Source organism: Branchiostoma lanceolatum, chromosome 7 (genome assembly GCF_035083965.1).
Source record: "Branchiostoma lanceolatum isolate klBraLanc5 chromosome 7, klBraLanc5.hap2, whole genome shotgun sequence".
Classification (NCBI taxonomy): domain Eukaryota; kingdom Metazoa; phylum Chordata; class Leptocardii; order Amphioxiformes; family Branchiostomatidae; genus Branchiostoma; species Branchiostoma lanceolatum.
The window spans coordinates 22,019,003-22,045,624 of NC_089728.1; the positions used below are offsets into that span (position 1 = coordinate 22,019,003).

Sequence of the window (26,622 nt, forward strand, 5' to 3'; positions counted from 1 at the left end):
ACACAACACGCAAACACGCTGTTTAAATAATGAAATTACGTTTGCCTCATGCCCTCTTGGTGAATAACGAGATGCAATGTTACCACCAACTTCTGTATAATCTAGTCCTTACTTCGATACTCAGTTCCGTTTGCTGGTTTTCCCTGCTATTTGCAGTAGTTCATTTGCAGTAAAATCAAGGAAGAGCAGCCGAGCGCTTTGCACGCGGCGCTCCCATTTTCAGGGAAGAATCTAGCCACACAAACGCGGCAAAAACGTTGTATTTAATATTATCAAATAGCTTCAAGAAATAAAACACGTTATATTTGCTTCCTGTTCCCGTCTACTGTGAATGTTACAACGTTCCTTATATTTCGCTATCTACTGGTATTTCATTTTATAATGTTACATATGTTCCATTTCGTTCCATTTCGTTCCATTTCGTTCCATTTCGTTCCATTTCGTTCCATTTCGTTCCATTTCGTTCCATTTCGTTCCATTTCGTTCCATTTCGTTCCATTTCGTTCCATTTCGTTCCATTTCGTACTTTCGGGGGACCGCTTTACAGAAGGACACCTTCATATCAAGTTAAGTAGCTTTTCTGTGTAAATCATTAAATGCATTTTCAGTTTGCTAAAAATTCACCCATTTTCATCATTCGATTCTTGCTATTTCATTGTCTCCCTCAATCGTTAGCGATGTATGCCTTACATGCATGTACATATTTTTTTCACCAAAGATTTTCAAACAGCACATACAGCAGTAGCCCTGACTTTGAGAAATCAGAACTTGTGAACAGTTGCTGTTCTGGGCATTTTTGTAATTTTTAGCAGCATTATCGAGCCCCGCCTACAAAACATTGCAGAAGAAAGGCACACTATTCTTAAGAACTATATCACAAACATGTTAAAATCCTTCTAACTTTCTGCGCAAATCTGTTTCAGAGGTTAGTAGTTCAGTTTCCTGCAAATAAAAAGTTACGTTTTCTTCATATTTTATTGATACAAATTATAGTAATATGTGTCAGTTTCCATAATGTTTACACTATTTTGATATTTTACATCAAGGCAATGGGAAATTCCATCAAATTACGTGTCGAAAGGTTTTAAAATATAGTTTATAGAATGTTCTAAAAGTTTCCAAATCGATACTGTCTATCCTCAAGTTTCAAAAATTGAATGTCACATTAGTTACATCAGACCAAGTCTCAGGAGCACCAAATTCACTTTCTTAATACAAAACATTTCCATTTATATTTCCAACAGCATTTCATCAACAGCAACTGGGCCAAAAATACCGCTCTATCAATCTCAAATTAACCCCGATAGAAAAATGAATAGTAAGTCTTATAGCTTTACAAGGACCTTCCCCCTGAGCAAGTTGTGCGTTAGTGTATTTCAAAGATCTCGGTATCAAGGCTACTGCTCTTGTCCTGCAATCACAACTATCATTCCACTGACTGTGCGCTATTGCCATTCCAAATGGTACAAGTTGTAGAAAGGATCGTTGTACAAAAATTGTTTATTTCTGTGAATAAAGAGGTACCCTGGTAACTGTAATTCTTTAAATTTTTGCTGTGGTTTAAACGCTCCATTTTTCCCTATCCAGATACGAAATCAATGCGAACTTGAAGGCATTTACAGTATTTGAATAGTAAGTCTAACCGAGGAATGAATCTGGCCAACGTTTGCTTTGAAGCAAAAGTCGATGAGCATTGGAAGCATTTCAGTACTTTCACTAGGTAGAGCTGACAAGTTGCTTCAGGCACATATTAGGTAGCCCCATCATCACTTGCCTAAAGATCGGAAAATTGAAGCAAATCCTTATATAAGCATTTTGAAGTAGATGCACCCACTTCTCTTTTGGTTACAGGGTTAGGCAGCAGGGAGGATATATCATGATGAGAAACATTTTCTGAAAAGAAGATGTACAATCATAACAGTTACTGTACCACAATGTATTCTACATTATAATTATCATTATGTTTTCATTTGCGAGACTCTTTCCAGTCCTAAAAAAGGCAGCATGTCTTAGAACATTTTTACTAGTCTTAGACCTAAAAAAAATGTAAAAAAAAAACAAAACAAAAAACATTGCACCGGAGATTTCCCAGTTTGCTTTTAAATCACTACAAGATCCCCAGGTAACCCCTTAATTCACAGAAAGCTGTAAAACTTTTAGTTTAGATGTTTTGTCAGGATGGTCCAGGGTCTTCTTGCTCTTTCCTTTTGTCCTCCTCCTTTGTCTTCTCTTCAGGTTTTCCTTTAAAACTGTAGGCGTTGTGGGGGAAGGGGTACAGGTCATCTTCACAGTACGGGTTCTTTACATGCGCCTCCACGTAGGTCTGCAACAGCTGTCCAATCGCTTCTGCGTCAGTTTCAAAGAGGGAGTCGGGGTAGTTCTGCTTTAGCCACGCCCTCTCCTGTGGAAGGATACAGAGTTAGTCTTCTTGCTTGCTATAAGGGTCACTCTTCTTCAAGATAGAAGTAATGCATATATACAACTTGGTCACTGGTCACACTGAAAAGGCATAGAGAATCCGTTATTTCTATGTCAGCTAGTCTGTCATAACTTATCATGCTCTGTAATGTCTCAATGCATTGTTATGTGTCATTAAGTTAGTGCTGCTACTATAGGCCCGTAAAAAGTCACACAAAGTTCAGCGTGACCAATGGCAGCAAAACTAAATTTTCTCCTGGTAGCTGGTCTCAGATCTATAGGTTCCTACCTGAAAATGTCAGCATGCTTTATATGTAATAAAGGTGAATTTGTTAAGTTTCCCACGGGTGACATTGATCACTATGGCCTGTAACATCCATGATGCTTAGGAATGCAAGGTCGTAACCGCTAAACCAACACGACGTAATGCAAGGTCTAAGCTCTTCTTTTATAACTTACAGTGCTTTACAATAAACGTAATAGTTCTTCCAAGATTCTCTGCATGGAAAAGGTCTAGAGGTGACATGAAAGCACATTTTGGCTACAAGTAACTTTTATCCACCCATGCTTTTCAATCGCAATCATTGCACTAATCCATCAACCTCAAGCAGGTAACATTCCTAAATCAGGGACAGATCTGGCAAATACTGCGTGAACACATAATTTTTAATGCAACTTTGTGCGTGAACAGTGAACACCATGGCACACTGTACAGTGAACAGTACATTCAACTGAAAACGTTTAACCGTCCAAGTGCCACAGGCCAATCATAAAGCCTAGTTTAAGATGACGTGGACATTTGGAGGGTTAAGTCTAGGGTATTTGTCCGTCTTCATTTGTGTGGAAGCAGGCAACAGCATGCCACATTCTGTAAGGTGCCATTGTCCAGCACTGAGCAAACATTGTGCAATGCTTTGAATTCATAGATGCCATACAGTATGGAGGATGAAATATTTCTGTAGCACAGTTTCATGGAAATGCCTTTTCAGCCTCCGTGATCCTTGCAACTACAAACATACCAATGAAACAGCTGAATTGGAGTAAAAAAAATCAGTCACCCTCAAGCTCATCTGTATTCCTACGTTGTTCCTTTTTCACTAGTCTGCTCAAAGGGCTTCCTTTCCTCTCTTGGTTCTTCAGGAGCTGAAGCAGCCGAACACCCCAGGCTGCTTCGAAACCTCTGAAAACATGTGGGATTACCGGCGCCGGTTTGTGATGTTAGAGCTTCAACCTCGACAAGCAAGTCTCCCTCTATTCCCTCACCATCCTCTTTCTTGGACCCGGTGATCATCCTCATTATAAAGCACTGCCTTTTCTCAGAGCTTTCGGCAGACTTGTCATACTTCGGTTTGGGACTATTTCTCGGTTGTGTACTACAGGCTGCCCCTATGTTATCTGTAGTCTTAGAAGTGCCGGGTTTTACGTATGCCTTCTTTGGACTGTCGTCACATCTTCCGTTGCACTTTGGCCCAGAACTGTTTTTCGCTCTAGAAGCATGGACGTCTCTTCGGTGAGGATTTTGAGTCCTGGCGTCTCCTACGGCACCTGAAAAAGTCGCACTGCGCTTTTTTCTGGGACTACCAACATCTGGCAGGACCTTGCCAGCATTACTAGCTGTGTAGAACTCTCTTGAGAGTCGATTCTGTTTTAACCTTTGAGAGTCAGAATGGCTTGTATTTGATGCTGCACCTGTCTGTAGAGCCTTTGTTTCTTCTTTTGAGCTTAAGGAAGTTGTAGCATCCTTTACAGATGTAGATGTTTTGCTATTGCAGGGTGTAGTTCTTTGCTTTCTTGCTGGACTTTCTACACTTGTCCTTTTTGCCGGTGGAGTTTGCTGCTCACCTATTCCACCTGAAACAGTCGCACTACGCTTCTGCCGAGGACTGTCAACAGCGCCCCCTGTCGCCGAGCGCAGCTTCTGACCGGGACTATCCTTTGCCTTTGCGTTCTTTGCCAATGCGGGGCTGTGCTTTGGTCTTGGACTGTCTTTCCCACTTGACGGTTCTGCAGGTTTCACAAGCAAGCTCAGGTCTCTTTAGGAGAGTGACAAAAGAAAAAGGTGGTTAAGAGACAAACAAGGATGACACACAAACCACACTGTCAGACAGTTCTTCATGATACGACACGACAGGGAGGCACACAAAATGACACAAACACGTAAACCAAATCATACAGCTTTGTGTACCTTAGCTGCAGTGCACTGTGCTTGGGAGAGTGTAGATGTAACATAACGGTATATACTACTGTATGATTTGAGTTGTAGCAGTACTAAGTTATTTGCCAGATCTGTCGCCTGATGTCTGATATTATTCTATGGCAATATTCTGAGTGTAAATGTATTCCAAAAAGTGTGAACTGAAAAAAAGGTTGGCAAACACTACACATTCATGTCTAAAGTCTACCAAAAAAGAGAATACAAGTCATGTTATCAATTATTGTATCCATTTAAAATCATATCAAAATATAGAATTTGCGTGTCCAAGAAGGTTTTTTGCATGGTAAGAATCTTTTGATATAAGAATGTTTTGAATGCAGGGTACTTGGGTCAAATCACTTGGTGACTACATGAACAACACTAATGGACCACCAGGTATATACATACATGTACATGTAACAGATCATTTTTCACCATTGCAAAGTCCGGGCTAAGCATTTAGGATCTTGAATTTTGAGCTCCAACCCTGCATGGTACTAGACTGCGGCGCCGACATGGAATGTGCCATGCACTATGATAGCATAGACCAGAGAAGAAAGTCACAACCCATGTATGGAGGTAGTGAAATGTACAGTCATATGATGCGTGATAAGCAGCCATATGAAAATGCAGCAACCACACCAGCAAGAGGTACATGTATGCACAGCTATATGTATGTGTGCACAAGGCAATCAATGTGATTTCAGCAAAATGAATGCTTTCAGTCAGCATATACACATGTATATGTACCAAAAATTATATGATTCAGCACAAGGTACATGTAAACTCTGAATAGTCAAGGCAAGAAGTTTCTCATTTGTACATAGTGCACTCTGAGATATTGCAATCATATTATACTAAAAATGTATGCATTTTGCATGCTGGTGGTCCAATATGATAATCTGAGTCATACACATTGTACACTTGGCAAAACTTGGCTAACTTAGGCATTGGACAGTCATGCTAAGAGTCATTACCCATGCAAGCAAATGTGCAAGAAGGCATATTCAAAAGATAGGCATTACATGTTACTAAATACTCTAACATAAACAGCAATGCAAGGTGGTACGAAAAAATCTGGATACTAATTTAAAAACCCTAAACATTCAATGGTTGGTTTCCCACACTACAGCGAAGAAAGGGAACAGTGGTGAACAGACTGGTGTGTCACTTGGGTCTTTTTGTTGAAGCCTAAAGTAGCACTTTTGTGCCACTGAGTCAGTACCTTATGTAGAATACTGTAAATGCATTTAAGTTTGCATGGGTTTTTGTTTTGCGCTACGGCGAAAATGGAGTGTTCGCGGTGGTTTTAAGTTTGTCGCTATAGTCTGACATACTGCTACAGTATTGGACAAAAATGTTCGCAGTGGTTTTAAGGTGAAACGGTCTCCACGAAAACAGTGAACATAAAACCACTGCGAACATTTCTGCATCTACAGTAACATGTACATTATGTACCATGATGTGGGGCAACAGCTGTTGACCTAAATGTTGTGACAGCAGTGTGAACAATATTATGCAAGTTTTGACGTTCGACTTTGGCTGTGTGAGGTAATCTTCTATAGGGTGGGTCATCCCTTCATGAAAGGTTTTGACACAAATTTGAATTGAGAACACATATATTACAAACACCAGGCTTAACAGACCGATCCTGACCGTCCATCACACCAACGAAAAAGTGGTTGCATGTCCGTCAAATACTTGCATTGTTTTTATCAATTTGCATTTCTATGTTTTGATGGAGGTAGGTGGGGCTATGGGATCCATCTATCAGGCCTTTTTCAGACAAAATTTAAACAAAACAAACAAAGTACAATGGACTTTACGCGTGATATAAAGAAAACACTATGTATAATGTAAGGTCTATTTCGAAGCAGATGTCTGACACACACAATATAAAAGCAAACTTTTTTTGGCAGATTTATGGCAGCTTTTGAAGTAACACAAAATCTAAACCGTTGTAGAGCTGAATTAAGATAGAATTCTGTCCTACAATTTAGTTTTAGATTTGTATATTTCTTCTAACACTTGACTTGTTTCTATCTTCAGTGATGGGAAACTTACAAATTTGAATTACATGCCAAGCACCCAATAGGATTCTTTCAGTGGCAGATTTGATGAGAGCAAACAATACCGATTAGTGACCAACACCCCTCATGTGACGACTAAAATTGACAGGTGCACAAAATAACGGCTGGCACAGATTCCGCTTTTCAAGAGAGAGAGAGAGAGCGAGAGAGAGAGAGGGGGGGAGAATCAAGGACAGGAAAGGGGTACACATAGAAATAGACAATGGCCAAAAACAGCAAAGCAAAAACAGGCTCTCTCTCCTCCAACACACACATATAGAAACACTCAAAAAAAGTTCAATAAAACTTGCTAATTACAATAGCTCTTTCACTGCTTCTTCATCTTCTGAGAAAGGTGAGTGGGGGTACTTTTGGCGCAGCCATTTTCTAAGCTGTATGTGCAAGATGGGATAGAGTCAGTGGTTAAAAATTCATCGGAGAAGAGGTGTGATCAAATGGGCGATATAACATGGAACAAATTGGGATTCGTTAGAATGCAATTTGGGGTGAACTGGGATTGCCAAGACATTGGCATGCAGTATGGCATCATACAAATGTAGTTTGCTGCTGCTTTTGCTGCAAAGGCAAGGTTGTGTGAATGGAAGCTCAAAATGCAGCTTGATATCTCAAATATGAAAACTCAGTACAATTAGCGGATGGGCAGCAATTGGGCTATTTTGATATGAACATGTACCTACCATAATGATATCTGTACTAGAGCAATCAAAGGCATTTAATAATATTCATCAGTCACGTAATAATTTACGTGACTGATGAATATGAAATAATTTTGTTGTTTCAACTGCCTTCTGTTCTTAACAGCAGGATTCATACAATGCCACAATCTAATATCTAATATCTTTCTGTTCCTTGAAAAGTGAAGAACATTTTCATGAACTGGGCTAAATTTTGTTAACTTTGCAGCAGTTGGCTATTAATACGCTGAAGCTAGAATTCTCACACGTTGTCCTCACCATGCAGTGTTAGACACAGCTGCAGTTTTTCCAAGGTTTATATGTACATATATAGCAATTTAGTACATATTGTACAATCCAGAAAAAAAGCATTAGAAAGTTAGTGTTATGGATTTAAATCACAAGAATTTGAGTTAATTCCACAGAACATGGTTATCATAAAGGAAATTGCAGTGAAGACAAAAGATGAAAATAGATTTTTGAGAAATAATTCCAGAAATAAATAATGATTGAATGGCTGTGAGTACGTTACCTGGAGGGTTGATATCACAAGTTGGGACCCAGGAGCAAGCAAACACGAGGGATGTAAAAGAGGAAACATGGCAGTAAGGATACACACAAGGTTTAGTAATTAAAACTAAATCAAGAGGGAGATGAAATACACAGTCACAAACACAACCAGCTCTTATCAACCAGATCTTAGAGCTGCAGATGAGCTAAAAGTCACCAGAAGTGTGCATGCTGCTTTCATGCTGCTTTAAGGAGGCATTGATGCCGACTGGCACGGTGATTTCACACCAATTATGGCTGTCCAAGTTTCAACCCAGCAAAGCCTTGAACCTGAATTAGTTGGAGCAATGCCCCATTGATGCTGTTTTCTGTGGTCATGCTCCATCTTTAGATTAACCAAGGTATATATGAAACCTCCTTGTACCCACTGGTGCACAGTTGTTCAGTCTTTTCAGCTGAAATGGAACTATGGTTTTGAAGAAACTATCTTTTGCTCATTAAAGCATGTTTTCAATATGTTTGATTATCAATGTTGATTATGAACTATATAGGAAAAGCATTCCTCAAAAGTATTGATGCGGGGAACTAAGTTCTTTGAATAAGATTGTCACTAAGTTGTACATTGCACATGCTCACCATTAGCTATTCAGTTCCAGGTAACCTAAAACTAACCATCACTCCCAAACTTAGAAGTGTGTCCCATTGATGCCATTTCCTGCCACAGTAAGTAGTTCTACTCCACCTTCAAATTGAATAGGGAGTCATCCCTTGTTAGAGAAAGAAGATCGGACTTTGCTACAGTCTGAGGAGCCAGAATGATAAATGATGATTGATGATCATCACAGTAAGGCAGCATCGATGCCAAATTACCCAGGGAACTGGACTGAGATGGCACCGATGCCCAAAATGCTGGGTCAGTCTGGCATCAATGCCAGGCCTGTGCAGCACGGAACACCACTTTCGCAAGGGCTTCCCCTTGCTATCACAGCACCATATGTATGCTGTAACATATGTCAGCAGGGTGAGGGTTTACTTAGCTTAAATGCAACATACTTTCATGTAATCTCGGAAATAAAATCATTATGATATATATCATAATCTGGCAATATCACAAGATAGCCCCAAAATGCCATCATGTAAACAACAGCCATGTAAATGGAAGCTGATCTATAAGAAAGAAATGAACTGTATAAACTTGTAGAAAACCTATTTCCCTACTTCACACATTTAAGTACTGTTCAAAAATTCATATTTCTAATGCGACTAGACAAACCTCCCATTGAAAAACACGTCTATTCTTTTATATCTACTATAACCGAAAAGCGAGGAGAAGTAGAATTTATTTAATGATAGTCATATTCTTTTGTATCCGCTAACTGTACTTGTATTATATTTCGTTGTGACCTGTACTTAGCCAAGTGTGGCAGAAATGTGCAATAAAGGTCTTCATTCATATAATAAAATTGTAAATTGATTTATTTATATAAGATGTTATTTTCTGAATGATCATTATAACAATGCTGCCCACCTCAGATAGCCTCATGGCATCAAACTCCTGTAGCTGTCGTTGGAAGCCAAAGTTGGGATTGGCCACGGCGCGGGCCTGCCGTATCGCCTTAAGCGTGTCCCGCCAACCGAGATTTGTCACTGTCATCACGTACGCCGCTGCTACAGTTACGCTTCTGGACACTCCCGCCAGACTAAAAAGAACAGACGTGACATACACATTGAAACAAGTCAAGCTAGATACATTATTGCAGACAACATGATCATGACATATAGACTACAAAATTATGCTCCCTATCTGAAAAAAATAAGAAATCAAAATCAAGTTGAAGAGAATCTATTACACATCAAGCAATCAAATTTGAAGGTAGACTTACCAATGTATCAAGCATGCTCCACCACCAAGCCTGCAGAGAACATAAAGAATTGAAAAATACAAAATATATGATGACATTGTGTGCAACTTAGCAAGGGACTATCCTACAAGTCAACTTACAGATCAATATGAGGGAAATTAACTTCTCTTTGGTCATCTATACATGCGTTCGTTAATCCAAATCAACCTATTATAGAAGAAACAGAGCTGTCCTTTATCAAATGTCATACAATAGCAAGTAAGACATTGTCTGATTCCACACAATTTGAAATTCATCATCTTTCCAATTAAAGTGGTGTCCCTATGAAGGATGATTTTGCTGGCTGATTGCACTGGGATATTCATGAAACACCCTCCAGTTTAATTCCGGACTCCCAGTTTAATTCCAGACTGACCTCCCATATCTCAGCAACCTTACATCTACTTGGGCTAATATTGTACACTATACGTAAAAATGATGTAAGAAATATGTAACCGCCATCAATGACCCCCTGGGATTAGCCCAAATCTGCAGAAATCTGCAGAAATCTGGGACTTGAGCCAGAAATCTGCAGAAATCTGGGACTTGAGCCAGAAATCTGTGACCTTGAGCCAGAAATACAGAGATACAAAATCCCTATGATTTCTGGCTCAAGTCCCAGATTTCTGGCTCAAGGTCACAGATTTCTGCAGATTTCTGGCTTAAGGTCACAGAAATCTACAGATTTCTGCAGATTTGGGCTAATCCCCAGGGGGTCATTGATGGTGGTTACGTATTTCTTACATCATTTTTACGTATAGTAATATATTAGCCAAAGTAGATGTAAGGTTGCTGAGATATCGGAGGTCAGTCCAGAATTACATGTAAACTGGAAGTCCGAAATTAAACTGGAGGGTGTTAATTGAGTAGCCTGGGTACCATCCTCAATAGTTTACTGCTGGCTCAGCAATTTACAAGCACAGTCTTTGCAAAAAGGAAAGCTCAATGTCTTTTTAGGAGAAGAATTGTGCAATGATCTTTAACAAGCAAGTAGAATGTTTAGTGTTATGAGAAAGATCACAAACTATCCCTGGCCAACCATTTGATTCAGAGAACAAAAAAAAAGACTTAGTTAAAGGTTGAATCACTTTGTTTATCATTAGCAATTCAACTGATTACGTAAAAGATACACTTCATACACAAAATACTATTGTAATGAACTACTTTTTGGCTACTAATGGTGAAATGATTTTTATTAACCGATTTCAAATGCCAGTATACATGTTCGTACGTTATACCTTATTTTGTATTATATAGCTATCACTTACCTTGACTCATGAATGAATTTGATGGATTTTCTGAAGTGCTGTGTTCTGAAAAATATATAATACAATATGATATAATATAACATGTAATATAATATAATATGATTTTTTAATATAATTTTTAAATATAATTCTTAATATAATATCATATATAATGATATAATATACTGTAATTCTTGATTTGTTAACTGTAACTTAATTTTGGCTAATTTAACGGTCACTAGTCAACTGCTTAAGTTTCATTATCGCAAAAATGTCATCACTAATATCTGAGACAGTAATGTTTGTTCCCACCGATAAAATTGAATGCAGTGAACTACTCTCTAACCACTAAAATTACCGAACGCTATATTAAAGTGATTTACATTTACTTGTAATATAATATGATATGATATAACATAAAATTATATATTATATATTGTATAATATGACATTATAATAATCTAAGATAATCTAAGATAATCTAATATTATATGATATAAAATATGATATATAACATAATATAAGACACAATATAATATGAAAATGTAATCTCTAATAAACCTATAATATGACATTTCACAACACATGTTTCATTACATTGATTAGCCACTCCATCTAGTGGGGGATATGAATCTCCATTACCCGCACTGCTGCTCGATAATGGTGCCTATAATCAATGCACAACATGGTCAAAAATATTGACTCTTCCTCCTTATGTGACGTATGCCCTACTTTCTAACATTACAAGTACTTACAGGTTTTGATGTGGTGAGTCGGAGGCAGGAATACATAAATAATTCATGTCCTGCAAAAAGAAAATGCATGTAGCATGCCGGATCGATAAAGAACGACCTCTGTATTCCTGCAGAGTAGTGCCAAGGTCAAACATGTAAATTGTAAATAACCCCAAGCAGCTCAGTAACATGGATAATGGCAGGGTCTATAATGTAAATTACAGTGATACAGATTGCAAACACAATCGAAACAAGAGTTCGGAGACCTCAAATCTCCATGAAATATATATTATGCAAATTAGGCCTACATTTAACTATGTTCACTGTCACATGAAATCTAAATGCCACAAGTATGATATTCCAGTTATCTACCAATATGGAATTACAGTATTTTCTCATAATTATGCAATTAAGTCTTCATTTGCATAACTTTTATCTATCAATGTCCCTTTATTTCTCAGCAAACACACTCAAAACAATATCCCCATGAAAAAAGTCTTTTTTCATGGAGATAATTAGTTGATTTTACTCTATCATAATGAATATGTTGTATTGAGCTGACTGTTCTGATAGTAGATCAGTGCCAAAGACATATATACCCATGGAAGTATCATAATAATGACTTTTCTCCAACTTCAATATACTGTTTATTATTAAGAATAAAAGGAAATTTAATTGTCTATCTGGCTTCTTTCACAAAGTAAACTATTGAGAGTTGAATAATCAAACAAAGCAGCAGCTTGTCCATATAGGCTAGGGTGAGAACATTTGTCAACTGACAGTTATATATTAAACTTCAATGCAATTCTGAATGATGGTAGTTTACTCTCTGTTAACCCTATTCAGACCGGGCTTTTTTTGGTTTTGAGGCCCTCCACTTTGGACCCCTGTAACTCCTAAACTACATTTAGTTAGCATATGACAACCAAATTTTTAGAGGATGATGTTTAAGTAAAATCCAAGAAATATTATTAACTTTGGTGTCATAATGACGTAATATGAAGTAATTCTGATGTCATTCATGTGACTATAGTTTATTGGCTGGAACTGTGTAAATAAGGTATTCCCATAAACCTCAAAGGTATGCAACAAATTCTTAACGGAAATGGTGACTAACAGAATATTAATGTCTGCTAAGACTTTTGTTGTCAATAGCAACAGCAATGACGTCAAAACGACGTCATAAAATGAGGGCATTTATCTTTTAGCAATCCGCCATCTCGGGTCCGCCATCTTGAATTTCCAAAAATACAATTGTTTCAGCAAATAACCCCCAAACACCATGAAACATAGTAAACATAGACTTTAAACGCTTATTTGAATGTTTTTTGTATAAAAAAATACCAGGTAGTGATGATTTTGGAAGGGAAAATTGACTTTTTATACCAAAGCTAATGGTATGGCCGCCATCTTGGATTTTTACCTATGATGTCATCAAATTAGCATAATTAATTAATATTAAACCATAAAGTTACATGAAATTACATAAGATGTGATTAATGTAAAAAGATATGTGTGGTTGAAGCAAGGAAACCTGAAAACTTCACTGTTAAAACCGAAATTAGCAAATTTTGTAAAACATGCCTGTTGCCATGACCACACGAAAAATCATAAACTTACACAAATTGTTGCCAACTACATTTGAGGGAAAATCCTCAAGTTTGGGGGCTCCAGCATAAACTGTTCAGGAGTTATGCGACATCAAAGTTGGCGCGGGCCTCAAAATTTCTTTTCAGTAAAGCAATTAAGTAAAGCAATTCAGACACAAAAGATATTGTCGAACTGTGACTCAATCAAGTCTAGACCCCCTCATGAAATATTCATACATAAATGTTTCCACAAATGTATGAGTCATGTTCATTTAACTTTCAAAATTGCCAAGGTCATGTATATCTAATGATCACAACCAAAGCTAAATGCCAAGTACAGCAACTCTTAATGAGATATTTAGAGGAGCCATGATTGGATCAAAGCTCTAGACATCTTAATGTGCAGTTCAGCTGATTGACAGCAAAGGCAAGAAAGAGAAAAACAAAACCTCTGCCTATAGTAGCGGCTGCCATCATGGGACACTTTGTGATTTTGATCAAATTAAAACCATTGCTTATGATAATAGATCTTGAAACATTTTCATTGCTTAAAAACATTGTTTAAAGCAAACGTAAACCTATAGTTGAAACATCATAAAAGACATCCATTCATAAGTTTTTTTTTTCTTTCTCTTTCACTCCCTTCTATATGATCACAATCATCCTTTTTCCCTAAATTTCCTCTTCATAGGCCACACCAATTTAATTTCTTGGTTAACAGATTTTTTTAAAAATGCTTAATTCCAAAATAAACATGAAAACAGAATCTCAGAGGAAAGTCTGTACTTTGGTGCACAGAGTATCAGGGATCCAAGGGTCAGGTGCAAGTTTTTACCCCAGCCTTCTGTTTTCATGATTTTTTTTTGCTAAAATTTTTTAAAAAATCTGTTAACCAAAAAATTAAATTGGTGTGGCCTTACCTCGTGTAGTTTCTTGGCGTTGTCATGAATGGCAAGAATGTGTGTGATGCCGTGTGTAGTCAGCTGCTCACGGTCTTTGGAATCTGTACACACGGAGAAAGGAAGAATTACACATCATAAATGAATAGGATAATTGTACACTGAGTGTCTTTTTCCAATTTTCAATAAATCATCAATAGCCATTGAAAAGTTTTAATTGCGTACTATGTAACTTTGAAAAGTTTTAATTGCGTACTATGTAACTTTTTCAGGTTGATTTTCTTTAAAGAAGATATCACCCATTCATTCATCATGTTTACACTGGAGAGTTGTTTCCTTGCATTTCACCCCCCCCCCTGTGTAGTGCATGATTTAAGTCATTTTCACGTACTGTAATTCTTGGTTTGTTAACTGTAACATAATTTTAGCTTATTTAACGATCACTAGTCAAACGCTAAAATTTCATCATCGCTAATATTTGATCACTAATATTTGAGACAGTAATGTTTGTTCCCACCGTTAAAATTAAGTGCCGTTACCGACTCAATATTCCCCCAACCGCTATATTTTCCTGCTGCTATATCAAAGTGATTTACGGTATTCCATTGCATCATAAACAACATCATTACCATGACAACACCTATACATGTATCGCATGTGTACTGGGTCCGGTCTATGTTTTCATTGTAATGACTTGTTTGACCATGTCGGTATTGCTGTGCCCCACAGCACGGAACGAGATCTATCAAAAGGTTTATGATTTACATTTCATACTGTTCAATGGAGCGAGTCTTCAAATATCTAACATCATATTGACCTGGGGCTATTTACATGTATAAAAGTGCTGAGTTTACAATAACCAGGACCTCTAGTGCAATCTCTGATTCTGGCACTTTCCCAATGCACTTACATCATCCAGACTAAAAGCACATGGAGACAAGCACATTTCGTTTGTTATAGTTATCTCCTTTTTTGCTGAGCTTAGGCCATGCCAATTTGATTCCTTGATTCTCAGATTTTTGAAAAATCTGCTCAACGGCAAAAACATACTAGCTAAAAAAGCTTGAGGACCAGGTTTATGCCTTGTCTTATCATGCGAATAAAGTGAGTGATATTGATGTCCAAAATGTCTTTTTCACCTTAAAATGTCCGAGAAACAAGGAAATAAAATTTTGTGCCCTTACTCTCACCTCTCAAATAAACGTACCGGTACGTTTATTTTTTTTCGCCTATAATTCCACCCCGTACGTTCTTATTCTAGACGGTACGTTTATTATTTTTTGAAAAATTGAGGCTTTGCAAACCAGGAATCCCTCTAAAATCGTAAGTTAAGGTTTATCTGCCCATATTTCCCCGGTATTTTTGCTCGTAATTCGCTATTTTTCGGCCTACCGGCGTTGATTTTCTCGCCGCTTTGACGGCCTTGTGAAAAGTATCCTGGCGGCACTCGTAACATATCGGTCGATATCGCTATGACGCTACAAAGTAAACCGGAAAAAAAGACGCGACATTGACATCTTAAAATACAAATTATTTTCATATAAATAACTTTGATAGTCTCTGTTTATATCGTAAACCAAAGCACGCTGATCAAAAACGTGTGGAGTAGGGTGCACGCCTGCACGGGGAATAATAATTTCCTGACCACTATATCCGTAGTATCGGCAGCGCGGCGGAAGAATTATTTGCTCGCAGAAGACATGTAACACGTTAAAACAACAATCATAACTTAACTTCCCTTGTCATATGTGTTTTGAGGCCACAAAATCTCTAAAACGGCAGAAATATGTCCGATATGATTCGGTAAACAACAGCGCGAAATCGCGAAACATGGCCACCACTCTCAGGCATGGCGACAGTAAAACTAGCAGCATATTGCGTAGTGCGCATACCGATCTTTAAAATGATACCGTAAACGCATGGAAATATTATATTTTTTGGGCAACGATAGACACACAAGGCCATATATATTTTCAGAGGGTTCATTTTTTTAAATAATCGTAAGATTTTCCCAATTTAGGCGGTTCATCGCGGGTTTCTAGTGTCAACACGTAATGGGTAACTTCTTAGTATGTGCGGTCTGTGACGTTGAGCTACTTTTACAGTCGATCTCTGTTCAATATTGTGGGATTTACCGCGGGAACTCGAAATCCGAGCGTCTCACTTTGTTTTCGACGCTATGGAGCAAAAGTTTATTGACATATTTCTTTTGTGGAAGGACTGTGTTCATATTTGTGTTTTTTTGTGGTTGATGTCTTTAGAAAATATGATCAGGTACATTTAACTTAAGTACTCTGATGATTTTTGTTATATGTCACTGATTGTCAGTCATAATAAAATGATATAACAATTTTCTTTGATCACTTGCTTCAAGTTCCAAGTAGAAAAAGCATGTATCATGTACATTTTCACTTGTTGAATTTGAAAGCACCGTGGCCCCCGGTTAGGGGTCATAGCGGGGAACCTATGCCCAATTTTTCAATATTACTATTATATTTTACGAAGAGGCGAGGAAGATCATCATGATTTGAACAAGCTATGGACAGTTATTCTGTTCAATATCTAGATACTTAATAGGTATGGCATAATTGACTAAATATAAGTTACCTACCTGCTTATTATCTTATTTCCCTCTGACAGTGACAGTTGTACATGTATGGACACAGTTTACCTAGCCTCGACTGTCGATTTTTGAAATTTTCCGGGGGGTACTTTTATTCCAGGGGGTACTTATATTACATTTTGAAGATTTGTCCGGGGGGTACTTCTATTCCAGGGGGTACTTCTATTTGAGAGGTTAGAGTACTTGGAGTTCTGTGATCATAACGGCAACACTTAGTCTTGTATGATTTATTGTTTCTCCAAAGTTTTTTTGTTGGAGATAATTTGATAATCAATGAAAAAAGTCAAGGTAACAGACTGGTTATATCAATTGTCCGGTCTGGCTTACAGACATTCTAATAATATATAAAATGGAGGTACCTACCTCTGAAATTGCCAATGTATAGTCCTGGAAGGACCTGTCATATTAAAAGAGAAAAAATTGAAATACATTGAAATTAACACATTAATCAACAAGCCATAACACTTGACATCATGAATTATGTATATCATTGTAAGATATCACACAGGCCAATAATCTATAACATATTTCTAACATCTATTTACACCAATATACAGTAAATGCAGAAATGTTCAGAGTGGTTTTATGTTTGCAGTTTTTGCAGTGAACCGCCGTTCCAAATTGCCTTTCCTACCATGAAATTAAATCCCCACGAACATATCTGCATTTACAGTACATCATTATCTCAGTTCGTAACAGTAATTATCAATACAACAGTAATTATCAATACAACCTGCATGGAATTGCTCCAAATTTTAATTTTTGACGATAAATCTTATAACATATAAGGTATGTTGAACAGACCAATGTAGGGATACTGTAAATGCAGAAATGTTCGCGGTGATTTTATCTTCACATTTTTTTGCGGCGACCGTTTCACCGCAAAGTCAAACCAAAGCGAACATTTTTGTCCAAAACTTTAGCAGTATGGGACCATAGCCCTGCCGCAAACTTAAAAGCACCGCGAACTCTCCATTTTCGCCTTAGCACGAAATAATAAGCATGCGAACGTAAATGCATTTACAGTATGTGACATATTGTGTTTGCTTGAAAGCTGGCCCAAGGCATGATCAGATAGGAGCTGAGTGAGGGAGTGTTGAACATAGAACAAAGACCACTTCCTGTGATGACAAAGCTCACCCTGTCACCTGTGGGGCACCCCTTTGGACGTGGCCTGAGTGTTCCAATATCTTGATAACACAGCCTCTTATAAAACTTCCTGTTTGGTATGGACTCTAAATACTAAATACTTGAGAGAGATCCTAGCTTGCTTGTGAACGACTAATTCTTGCTTCACAACACTTCATTCCGCACAAGAGGCTTTACAGAGATATATTCTTTTGGGCAAAATGTGCAAACAAAAGTAAATTGTAAGATCCCTTTCAGTATAAAATGTGCATAAATTACTGGCAAGATCCCTTTCAAACTACTTCGGTAAATTTTGAAATAATCTCTGAGGTTTTATTTTCATGGTGACAGACACAAATATGTTTACATTGTATCACTTCTGTGATACAGAACTGTTTCAACTGTGAACTTAAAACACAGCAAAAACCTCCTTTCTGCAGTGCAATTAAGTCCCCATGTTGAAAAATATTTTTCAATATCATGTATGTAAAAAGTTGTAATATGACCTTGTATTTCAGAGGCACTGTAGTTTGAACTTGAACTAAAAAACACCTTTGTACATGTAGTAACAGAAACACTGTTCCTAGTATGATACAAAGAAAGGTCCCTTTCAGTCTGTAAATGAAACAGCCCTAAATCAGCAGTTACAACTGGGAAACCCTCCCATCCATACAGTTAAATGGAGTGTCCCTATTTCATTCCCCATATCTGGCAGAGGTTCATGGAGGCTAGCTGTCTTGATTAGATGACTTTGTATCTTCTGATTGTTTGATGAGAGTGTCTGTAGCAGAACATTCATCATCTGCAGATTACAGCAGTACCTAAATGTCATATTTTATCTAATGTAACCTTGTTATTTGCAGTTTAAATGTTGTCTGACTTCAGGAAAATATTTCAGTAGAGTTAGAGATCTGTATGACAATTTACTTTCATTTTTATAAAGCATAGTAAGGCAACTTCACACATAAAGAAAAATCTGACATAATACAGCTTCTATATATAATTATTATTATAATTATATATACTACAAGGCTTACATTCATGAGTTTATAATACATCTACTGTCAATGCTTTACCCTTTTTATGGGCTTTTGTGTTATACTAATCTTATAGGTTTTGGGAACAAAGTTTGGGTTAGTTATGGTGTTAGGTACTAGGGAGATGGTTACAGTCTGAATTGAATCCCTTTCAGCACCAAGGACAGGCTATTCATTATCTTCTAAATAAGTGCTATAAGTAACTATAAACTATTAATAATTCGGTGCTGTGCTTCTACATGAAGTACTAGGCATATTATGTTGGGAATCAAGGCTGATTTTGATCTCTAAAGTTTCGAGATCTGTTTCAGAGTATAAAAGCAGATTTTCAAAAGCAGAATTTCAACGATAGAAAAAATAGTGGTGTGAAATGTGCAAAAATGACAAATATGCAGAAATGAAAGACATATTCAGGCATCATACCTGTTATTGCTGACCAATTCATGTGCACCCACGACATAATTTGCAATCAGACAATGTTTGTAAAACAACTGTCTTGGATAAATTATGCAACCTGTATCCAATCCAATTCAGCAAGCTGTAGTATTTTTGTTTTTAACTTTTTTATATTCATTTTATTAAGCTGTATTATATGCCCTTAGGCCACACCAATTTAATTTCTTGGTTAACGGATTTTGTTTTCTCAATTTTAGCACAAGGACATCATTAAAACAGAAGGCTGGGGTGAAAACTTGCACCTGACCCTGTTCACCCCCTGAAACTGTGTGCACCAAAGTACAAACTTTCCTCTGCGATTCTGTTTTCATGTTGATCTTCCAATCTAGCATTTTTTTTAAAATCCATTAACCAAGAAATCAAATTGGTGTGGCCTTATGGCACAAAAGAAAGAATTGTAAGTACTTTTCATCCAACTTGTTTTGATAAGGAAATCCATGATGTCCATGCATGGTATACATTGGGTAGTATATCGAAGAATGTCTAGACGTTAGAAACTCCTCCAATGATTGTAAAATCCCATTGTCATCCCATACTACTTTGTCAACCCATACTACTACACCATATTGTATAAGATAGACTAATTAGCCTAATAGAATGTTATCCATGTACCAGTGAATGCCATACTTTGTACCTTGTACAATTGTTGTGCATTAAGTTATTACCCTCGCCAAGAAGGTTATGCAGAGGGTAGCGTTTGTGGGTGGGTGTGGGTGTCTGTAGTGGACCAGGATAACTCAAGAATGCCTGGATGGATTGTTTTAGTATTTGGTATGTTGGTAGGTTTTGATGAGACCTAAAAACGATTAGATTTTGGGCCCATAGCGGCTTCTTACGGTACTGCACCGGAACTTCCTGTTTTGATATCTCGTGTTCTGGACATGCTATGGAACTGATTTTTGAGTGGTAGATAGATCTTTGGACGGAGAGTGAATGGTATGGGTTTGGGCCCCCTAGCAGCTTTTTTTGGAACTGCAGGAGGAGGTTTTGCGTCTGACTTTGAAAGGGAATAACTCAAGAAGGGCTTGATGGATGGTAATGATTTTTGGTAAGTAGATAGCTTGAGTGATGATGTACATGATTAGATACTTCTTATGCAAATCAGAATCTAATTTGCATAATTAAAGAGGAAAGTTTATACATCCGCCAAATTTCATTATAGGACTCTGAAACATGTGACATAATTATGTAACTTAGGAAGAGAGAAATATTAATTGATATGAACTATGCAAATGAAGACCTCATTTGCATAATTAATGAGGAAATACTATAACAAGATGGCCTTTATGGATGGTCATGATTTTTGGTATGTAGATAGCTTGTGTGATGCTTAGTATGATTGGACGATAATTATGCAAATCAGATCCTAATTTGCAAAATTAATGAGGCAACTTTAAAAATCTGCTTTGTTCCATGATATGACTATTCAAATTGTAACTGAGGAAGAGAGGAATGTTGATAGATAGAAATATGCAAAATGGGCCTAATTTGCATACTTATTGAGAACTTCTATAATTCCACACTGGCAAATGATGACAATTTCATACATTTAGTACTTTTTTTGTGGCATCGGGAAGTTATGTGAATGTGAACATCGTTGAATCAAATTATGCTAATAAGGGCCTCATTTGCATAATTGATTATAAATATTAGCATAACCTCCTTAGTTGAGCTCATCATTTGTTAAGCTCATACTTTGGACATGTTATATTTTAAGACAATCAACTGGTATGATTTATAATTGATGAGAAACACTCCTAATACGTCAGTCATAAAGGTTAAAATCATTTGGCAAAGGTATGAGGTCGTGGAACTCTAGTTGTTATTGATATGCTACAATACAGATGTAGACAATATACAAACCATAGTATTGACAGATACACTCGGTCTCCTTAAACAGCATGCAGTCTGTCTGGCCTGTCATTTGGCTTGATTTAAGACAGGAAACCTATATGTACATAGTGGATTAGCTTTCCTTTGTATGTGATGCCAACATGTTTCCACAGATGTAGAATGTTGCACCAATTTCCTGCTTGGGTGTACAAGTGAGAGGTCACTGACATGACCCATTTTAAAACTAGGAACAAGTATATCATGGCCAAGTATGGTGGAAATAGAAAAGGAAGGGGCAAATTTTGTTTGGTAAAAGGTATGGGGAGAATATTTCAATGATAGAGAAGTCAAATGTGCGGGTATAATCCCGTGGGAACAGGTTTTCATTACGTGAAAATATTTGTTTACAATACAAGGACATACGTCTGAAAGTTTTCATATCTTGATAACATTTTATGATGCCAGTAAATTAAGAATAGAAGTTGTAATAGTACTTTTCTAGTATTCACATTTTTTTGTTTTAAAACTAAATCTGTACAAAGTCATCCCTTTTGAACTGAGTAAATTGTGGGCCTTCAATATTTCTGTTAAACTTGAACAATACAATTTGTTGAAAAAAAAAGATAAAAGGCTGCAAATCTAACCAAAGGCTGACCAGTTATCATATATCTTACCAATAATTGAGAAATAATTATAGATATCTACGTACAAACTAGTATACTGTACATTTCATTAAATTTAAGCATCACTAACGTCATATTCATTGATAATTAGCATTCTGTCCGCAATTTCAGACCTAATCTTTATAACCAATTAAAGAGGCAACCATCGAGATGTAAGACTAGTCTCTACCAGACTAACTACGCCGGCTATAGGGAGTATATTTGACAGGGTTTCATTTGTAGGAGAAATGTGATCTTCACTAAAGACTGACTCTGTTGGCTAATTAGTCCTTTTTCTGACAAATTCTACGATCCATACGCCCGTAGGAGGGCCTGGTGGAGGCTACAGAAACCCTCACAAAGGAAAATAGAATCACCAACAAAATGAAAAATTTCATTACAAGATTCTGCCTCTGCAAAATTACTTTTCTAAATTAGAGTACAGAGATGAGACAGATACTGATGTCCTCCAGGTGTTTAACGACAATCTTGTCATGTTGATGAAGCTTGAGATATTGGGGTCTGTCCCATCTTTGAGAAGGTAATTCGGTTACTAATTCATCTGTAGAATGGGGCTGTCTCATATACCAGGGCTCGAAATTCATTTTGAGGAATAGGTGCACTGGTGCACCCAAGCAAAAAAAATTAGGTGCACAGAAAGAATTTTGGGTGCACCACATAAAATAATATCAATGTCATTAAAACATAATTACAAAGTTTAATGCTACTGTTAAAAACTTCAATCTGTCATTCTACCTACTCTGCTAACTTCAAATTTCAACCAAGTAATACATCAAATAAAGTACAACAAAAGGTTTCTGATACTTACATTTCAAGAATATACTTATAATGTCGTGTGCACAAGAGTACATGTACCTTTACCCTAGTGAGTACAAAAATATCTAGGTGCATCAGTGTCAAAATTAAAGGGGCACAGCTCCAATTTTGGGTGCACACAGGTGCACAATCATGCACCCACTATTTTGAGCCCTGAACACCGATATGGGTCTCAATGAGAATTAATTAGATATCTTGGTCTTCTGTTGGGGGTCTGGAAATTGACAGAAAGGGGATTTCTAAGTAAGGATGTTCTGGGTCCACTATCAGGAGTACCTCAATCTCCTTAAAATCAAATTGAATTAACTGTCTACTACTGCCATAGTCTGTAATGAGATTAATAGTTATCTTACAGATAATAATAATCATAACTGGAAAAAATCTTACGAATTTAGCTGAATTGTTTCTAGGACAGTGCAATTAAGCTTGGTAGCTCTTGATTAGTTGATACTAAAAGTACATTGATTTTCGATGCTGTTTATCTTCATTTATATAGATGCTAAATGACATTGACATATTTATCATCCCTTTACATAATTCAAGGCACAAGGTTTTGTCTTATGATAAACTTCAATTTTCTTGCACTATCCAGACATTGACAACTTTGATTTAGAAAGCCTCTATCATGCATGATTATACAGTTATAACTAGTAGTTAGTATGTGTATCACAGTACAAAACTGACAGACATGAACATGTGTTATAAGAGTAGCCTTCCCAATTATGTGATGCTCATACAGGTATTGGTCCAATTATAACTAAATGTAGAAGAGAATGGACTACATTCATATATATGTTAAAACAGTCCTCACCAAGCATGCATAATTGTAACTTTGTCTCATAAAATCACAAAGCATGAAATCATATAATATTATACATTATTTTAGTTTGCACATGACTGAGTTACATGACACTGTCCCTGACTTAGTGAAATCACTAGGGACTGGTATACTGCTAAGCTACAACTTCCCCGTTCAAAACGTACATCCTAACATATAACCTTAACCTTGACATGGCCAGCCTGGAGGTTATCTAACAGAAGAAGAGATGAAGATGTTATTTATCCACCGTCAAGGTCACCTTGACAGAGTGGCACCATCTTCTGACTACCAATGGCAGGTCGGCAGCGATGATGTCATAGTAGACGTACATGGGTAGATTTCAGTTTCGTACAACCCCGAGATTAGAACACAATCCCGCTAACCGTAACAGATTTGGGAAGTTATGCGAGCTCTTGATAGGGAAAATAAGTCAAGCGATTTCCAGTCACCAAGTGCGGAAACATGACTTGATGTTGTGTTAACAAATATTCCAAGGGCAAAGGGGACACAAGCCATGAATGGACTGTTACCATATATCTGAATCTGATGTTTACTTCATCATCATGTTCAAGCTAGGGTTATAATAATAATAATAATAATAATATCAGGTGTATTTGCAGCCAGTGCCACAGGCAGGTACCCAATGTATGCATGGGCAATGAGATATCTGAGCCAAGATATACTTTTCATGACAAAATCATGGCAAGACTGTGACTAAGAAGGCAAAAAAGATCAAAGCTACTAGTACTACATGCATTTTATTTAATTTTCATTTACTTTACCAGGGAGGAATTAGTTAATAACTGGTGTATTTCTGTGTTTTTCTAATCAGTTGAAATGAAAAAAATGTGGAAGCACAGCACCATGTCACATAAAAATACAATATAGCTTCTTCCGATCCTGTAAATAATAATATCAATAGAGCAGCAGTGTAGATACAGATACAGATGAACATTTAATTACACCAAATATGTAAAAGGAAAGGGAAAAAAAGGGTGCTTTTTCTATCACTGGTAGCCAAAGTGCAACATGGCTTGTGCTTTTAGAGAAGTACTATGGGATCATATTAGGCTCTTCAAACATGTTAAGTTGCAGACTTCCTTTCACACGCAACCAAAGGCTTAACATCCCTTCCAAAGCACGAGGTACGAACTTTTAAGATAGAAATAATCTTACTACCGCGGAATTTCAGCTTAACAGTTTCTAAGAAGCCTTAGTCACCCAAGAAGACAGACCAATCAAGCCTAAATCATTAATCACTGAGCCAGGCTGTAATTCCCCGCGGACAGGCAATCCCTATCACTGCTCAATGGGTTTCTTGTCAGTACTCTAATCAATACAAAGTTAACATAATATGATGTTGGGACTAGCAAAGTAGCAGCCTGACCTATATACATGTACATGCTGTGGAACCCATTACTACAATGGACTCAAATAAGGTAAAACAGTCATCTTGTATTGAGATAAAGCATTACATACTGGCAAATACAAGCTATACTTGCAATGAGTCTGTGATTGTGTTTTCTACCAAGAACACTGAGTTGGAGCCATAATCTTATCAAAAAGTGCGTTGGGTTCTTTAAATGCAGATGTTTGATGCCTGAGGTTCCTGTTATATTGGACTGAAGACTGAACTTCCTATCTCAAGGGTGAATGCAACCTGTAACTAGAACATTGTATACGTATAACTAGGGCTCAAACCCTACTCGGAACCTCCCATATTTTGACCCATATTGCATGTGGCAGGGTTGCAGACCACTACACCACGTATCTGCAGCACTTAACAAGTATCTCAGAATTGGCGTTTCGATAACTAAACGACAACTTCTCAATAGTTTAAGTGATATAATATAATAATTTTGTACTATTACTGTTGTTTTGCAATGTATTCTGTGTCATAGTACTGGCACTGTGCTATGCATGGACTTTTTATCATCAGCTCTTCTGCTTTCAAAGTTCATGTCAATGCACTTTGCCGCATTCTCCTCTAAATATTTTGAAATATGATATATCGACAGACCAGGGGACGTCAGTTTCCCTGCGCTACTCGCTGTCTGATGGGGAGTTGTTTGGTAACAAATTACAAAATTAGTGCTAAACTGCTCATATATTGTTGCAAAAGTCACAATGCATCACAGCAAATTTCAAAATGACAAACAAATTGAACTTCAAGTTTGAATTGACATGTCTGATTAAGAAATCTGTAAGATTAGAATAACTGATCTTGCACAATTGTAAAGAAAATGCATTTACTGATTTAGTCCCCAGAATGATGTTGATGACTTGGAGAATCCATATGAAAGAGTAAACATGATATAGAACTGAGTCTGACTGACTTTAAATTGAACAAATCACATATTGTGGACCTTGAACATTGACAAGCTTGTTTCTGATATACATGTACATGTAATTCTAGTGCTATTCAGGCTAGTACTGGTATGAAAGGTGAAACATTATATTAAGTACTTTATAGGCAATCTGACACATTTGTTGACACTCAACAAAGTAATCAGTGATGGCAGACTTCACCCCCTTAATTACGTTGGTCAGAACACAGATACACACACACATACACACACATACACTCACACACACACAAGCGACAAATACAACTAGTCTACCAAGTAGTAACTTTCATTGCCTTTGGTTGAAGTCACATTGACACAGACAAATCCGTTTATATTAATCTAACATACACGATGTTTTGTCTTACCTTGTTCATACCATTTCCCATGTTCCTCTCTCCTCTCCAGTGCGTTTGTGCGTCACAATGTCACGGCCACGCCCCCTAAATTACCAAATAATTAACACTTCACGCCCCTGACTCGCGCCTCTTGACACTTATAGCTCGCTCTGAACCGCCGGCCACCGCCCGTACCCGGTCTGTCCGGGCAGTACAAGTCGTCCAACACTCTGATCAGCCGCTAATTTGCCCTGAAAGTGTCGCCGCTGAGAGAAAATCTCGCGAAA

General features: G+C 37.3%; 1 protein-coding gene across 3 annotated transcripts; it reads right to left on the reverse strand.

Annotated features, from left to right (window-relative positions):
* Positions 1 to 956: 956 nt before the first annotated feature.
* On the reverse strand, positions 957 to 26,479 carry LOC136438168 (dual specificity protein phosphatase 22-like). Of its 3 annotated transcripts, XM_066432893.1 has the most exons (10): positions 26,366 to 26,479; positions 17,243 to 17,276; positions 14,278 to 14,360; positions 11,790 to 11,839; positions 11,056 to 11,100; positions 9,770 to 9,799; positions 9,415 to 9,586; positions 7,000 to 7,073; positions 3,477 to 4,451; positions 2,288 to 2,401 (listed from the first exon to the last, which is right to left on the reverse strand). In XM_066432893.1, exons 1-9 carry the CDS (start codon positions 26,384 to 26,386, stop codon positions 3,497 to 3,499), a joined length of 1,464 nt encoding a protein of 487 aa, XP_066288990.1. In that variant the 5' UTR covers positions 26,387 to 26,479; the 3' UTR covers positions 2,288 to 2,401; positions 3,477 to 3,496. The 3 variants fall into 3 exon arrangements, with proteins under 3 accessions (XP_066288991.1, XP_066288992.1, XP_066288990.1); XM_066432895.1 differs by lacking the exon at positions 3,477 to 4,451 and having other exon boundaries at positions 2,271 to 2,401; XM_066432894.1 differs by lacking the exons at positions 3,477 to 4,451; positions 7,000 to 7,073 and having other exon boundaries at positions 957 to 2,401.
* Between the last annotated feature and the right edge of the window lie 143 nt (positions 26,480 to 26,622).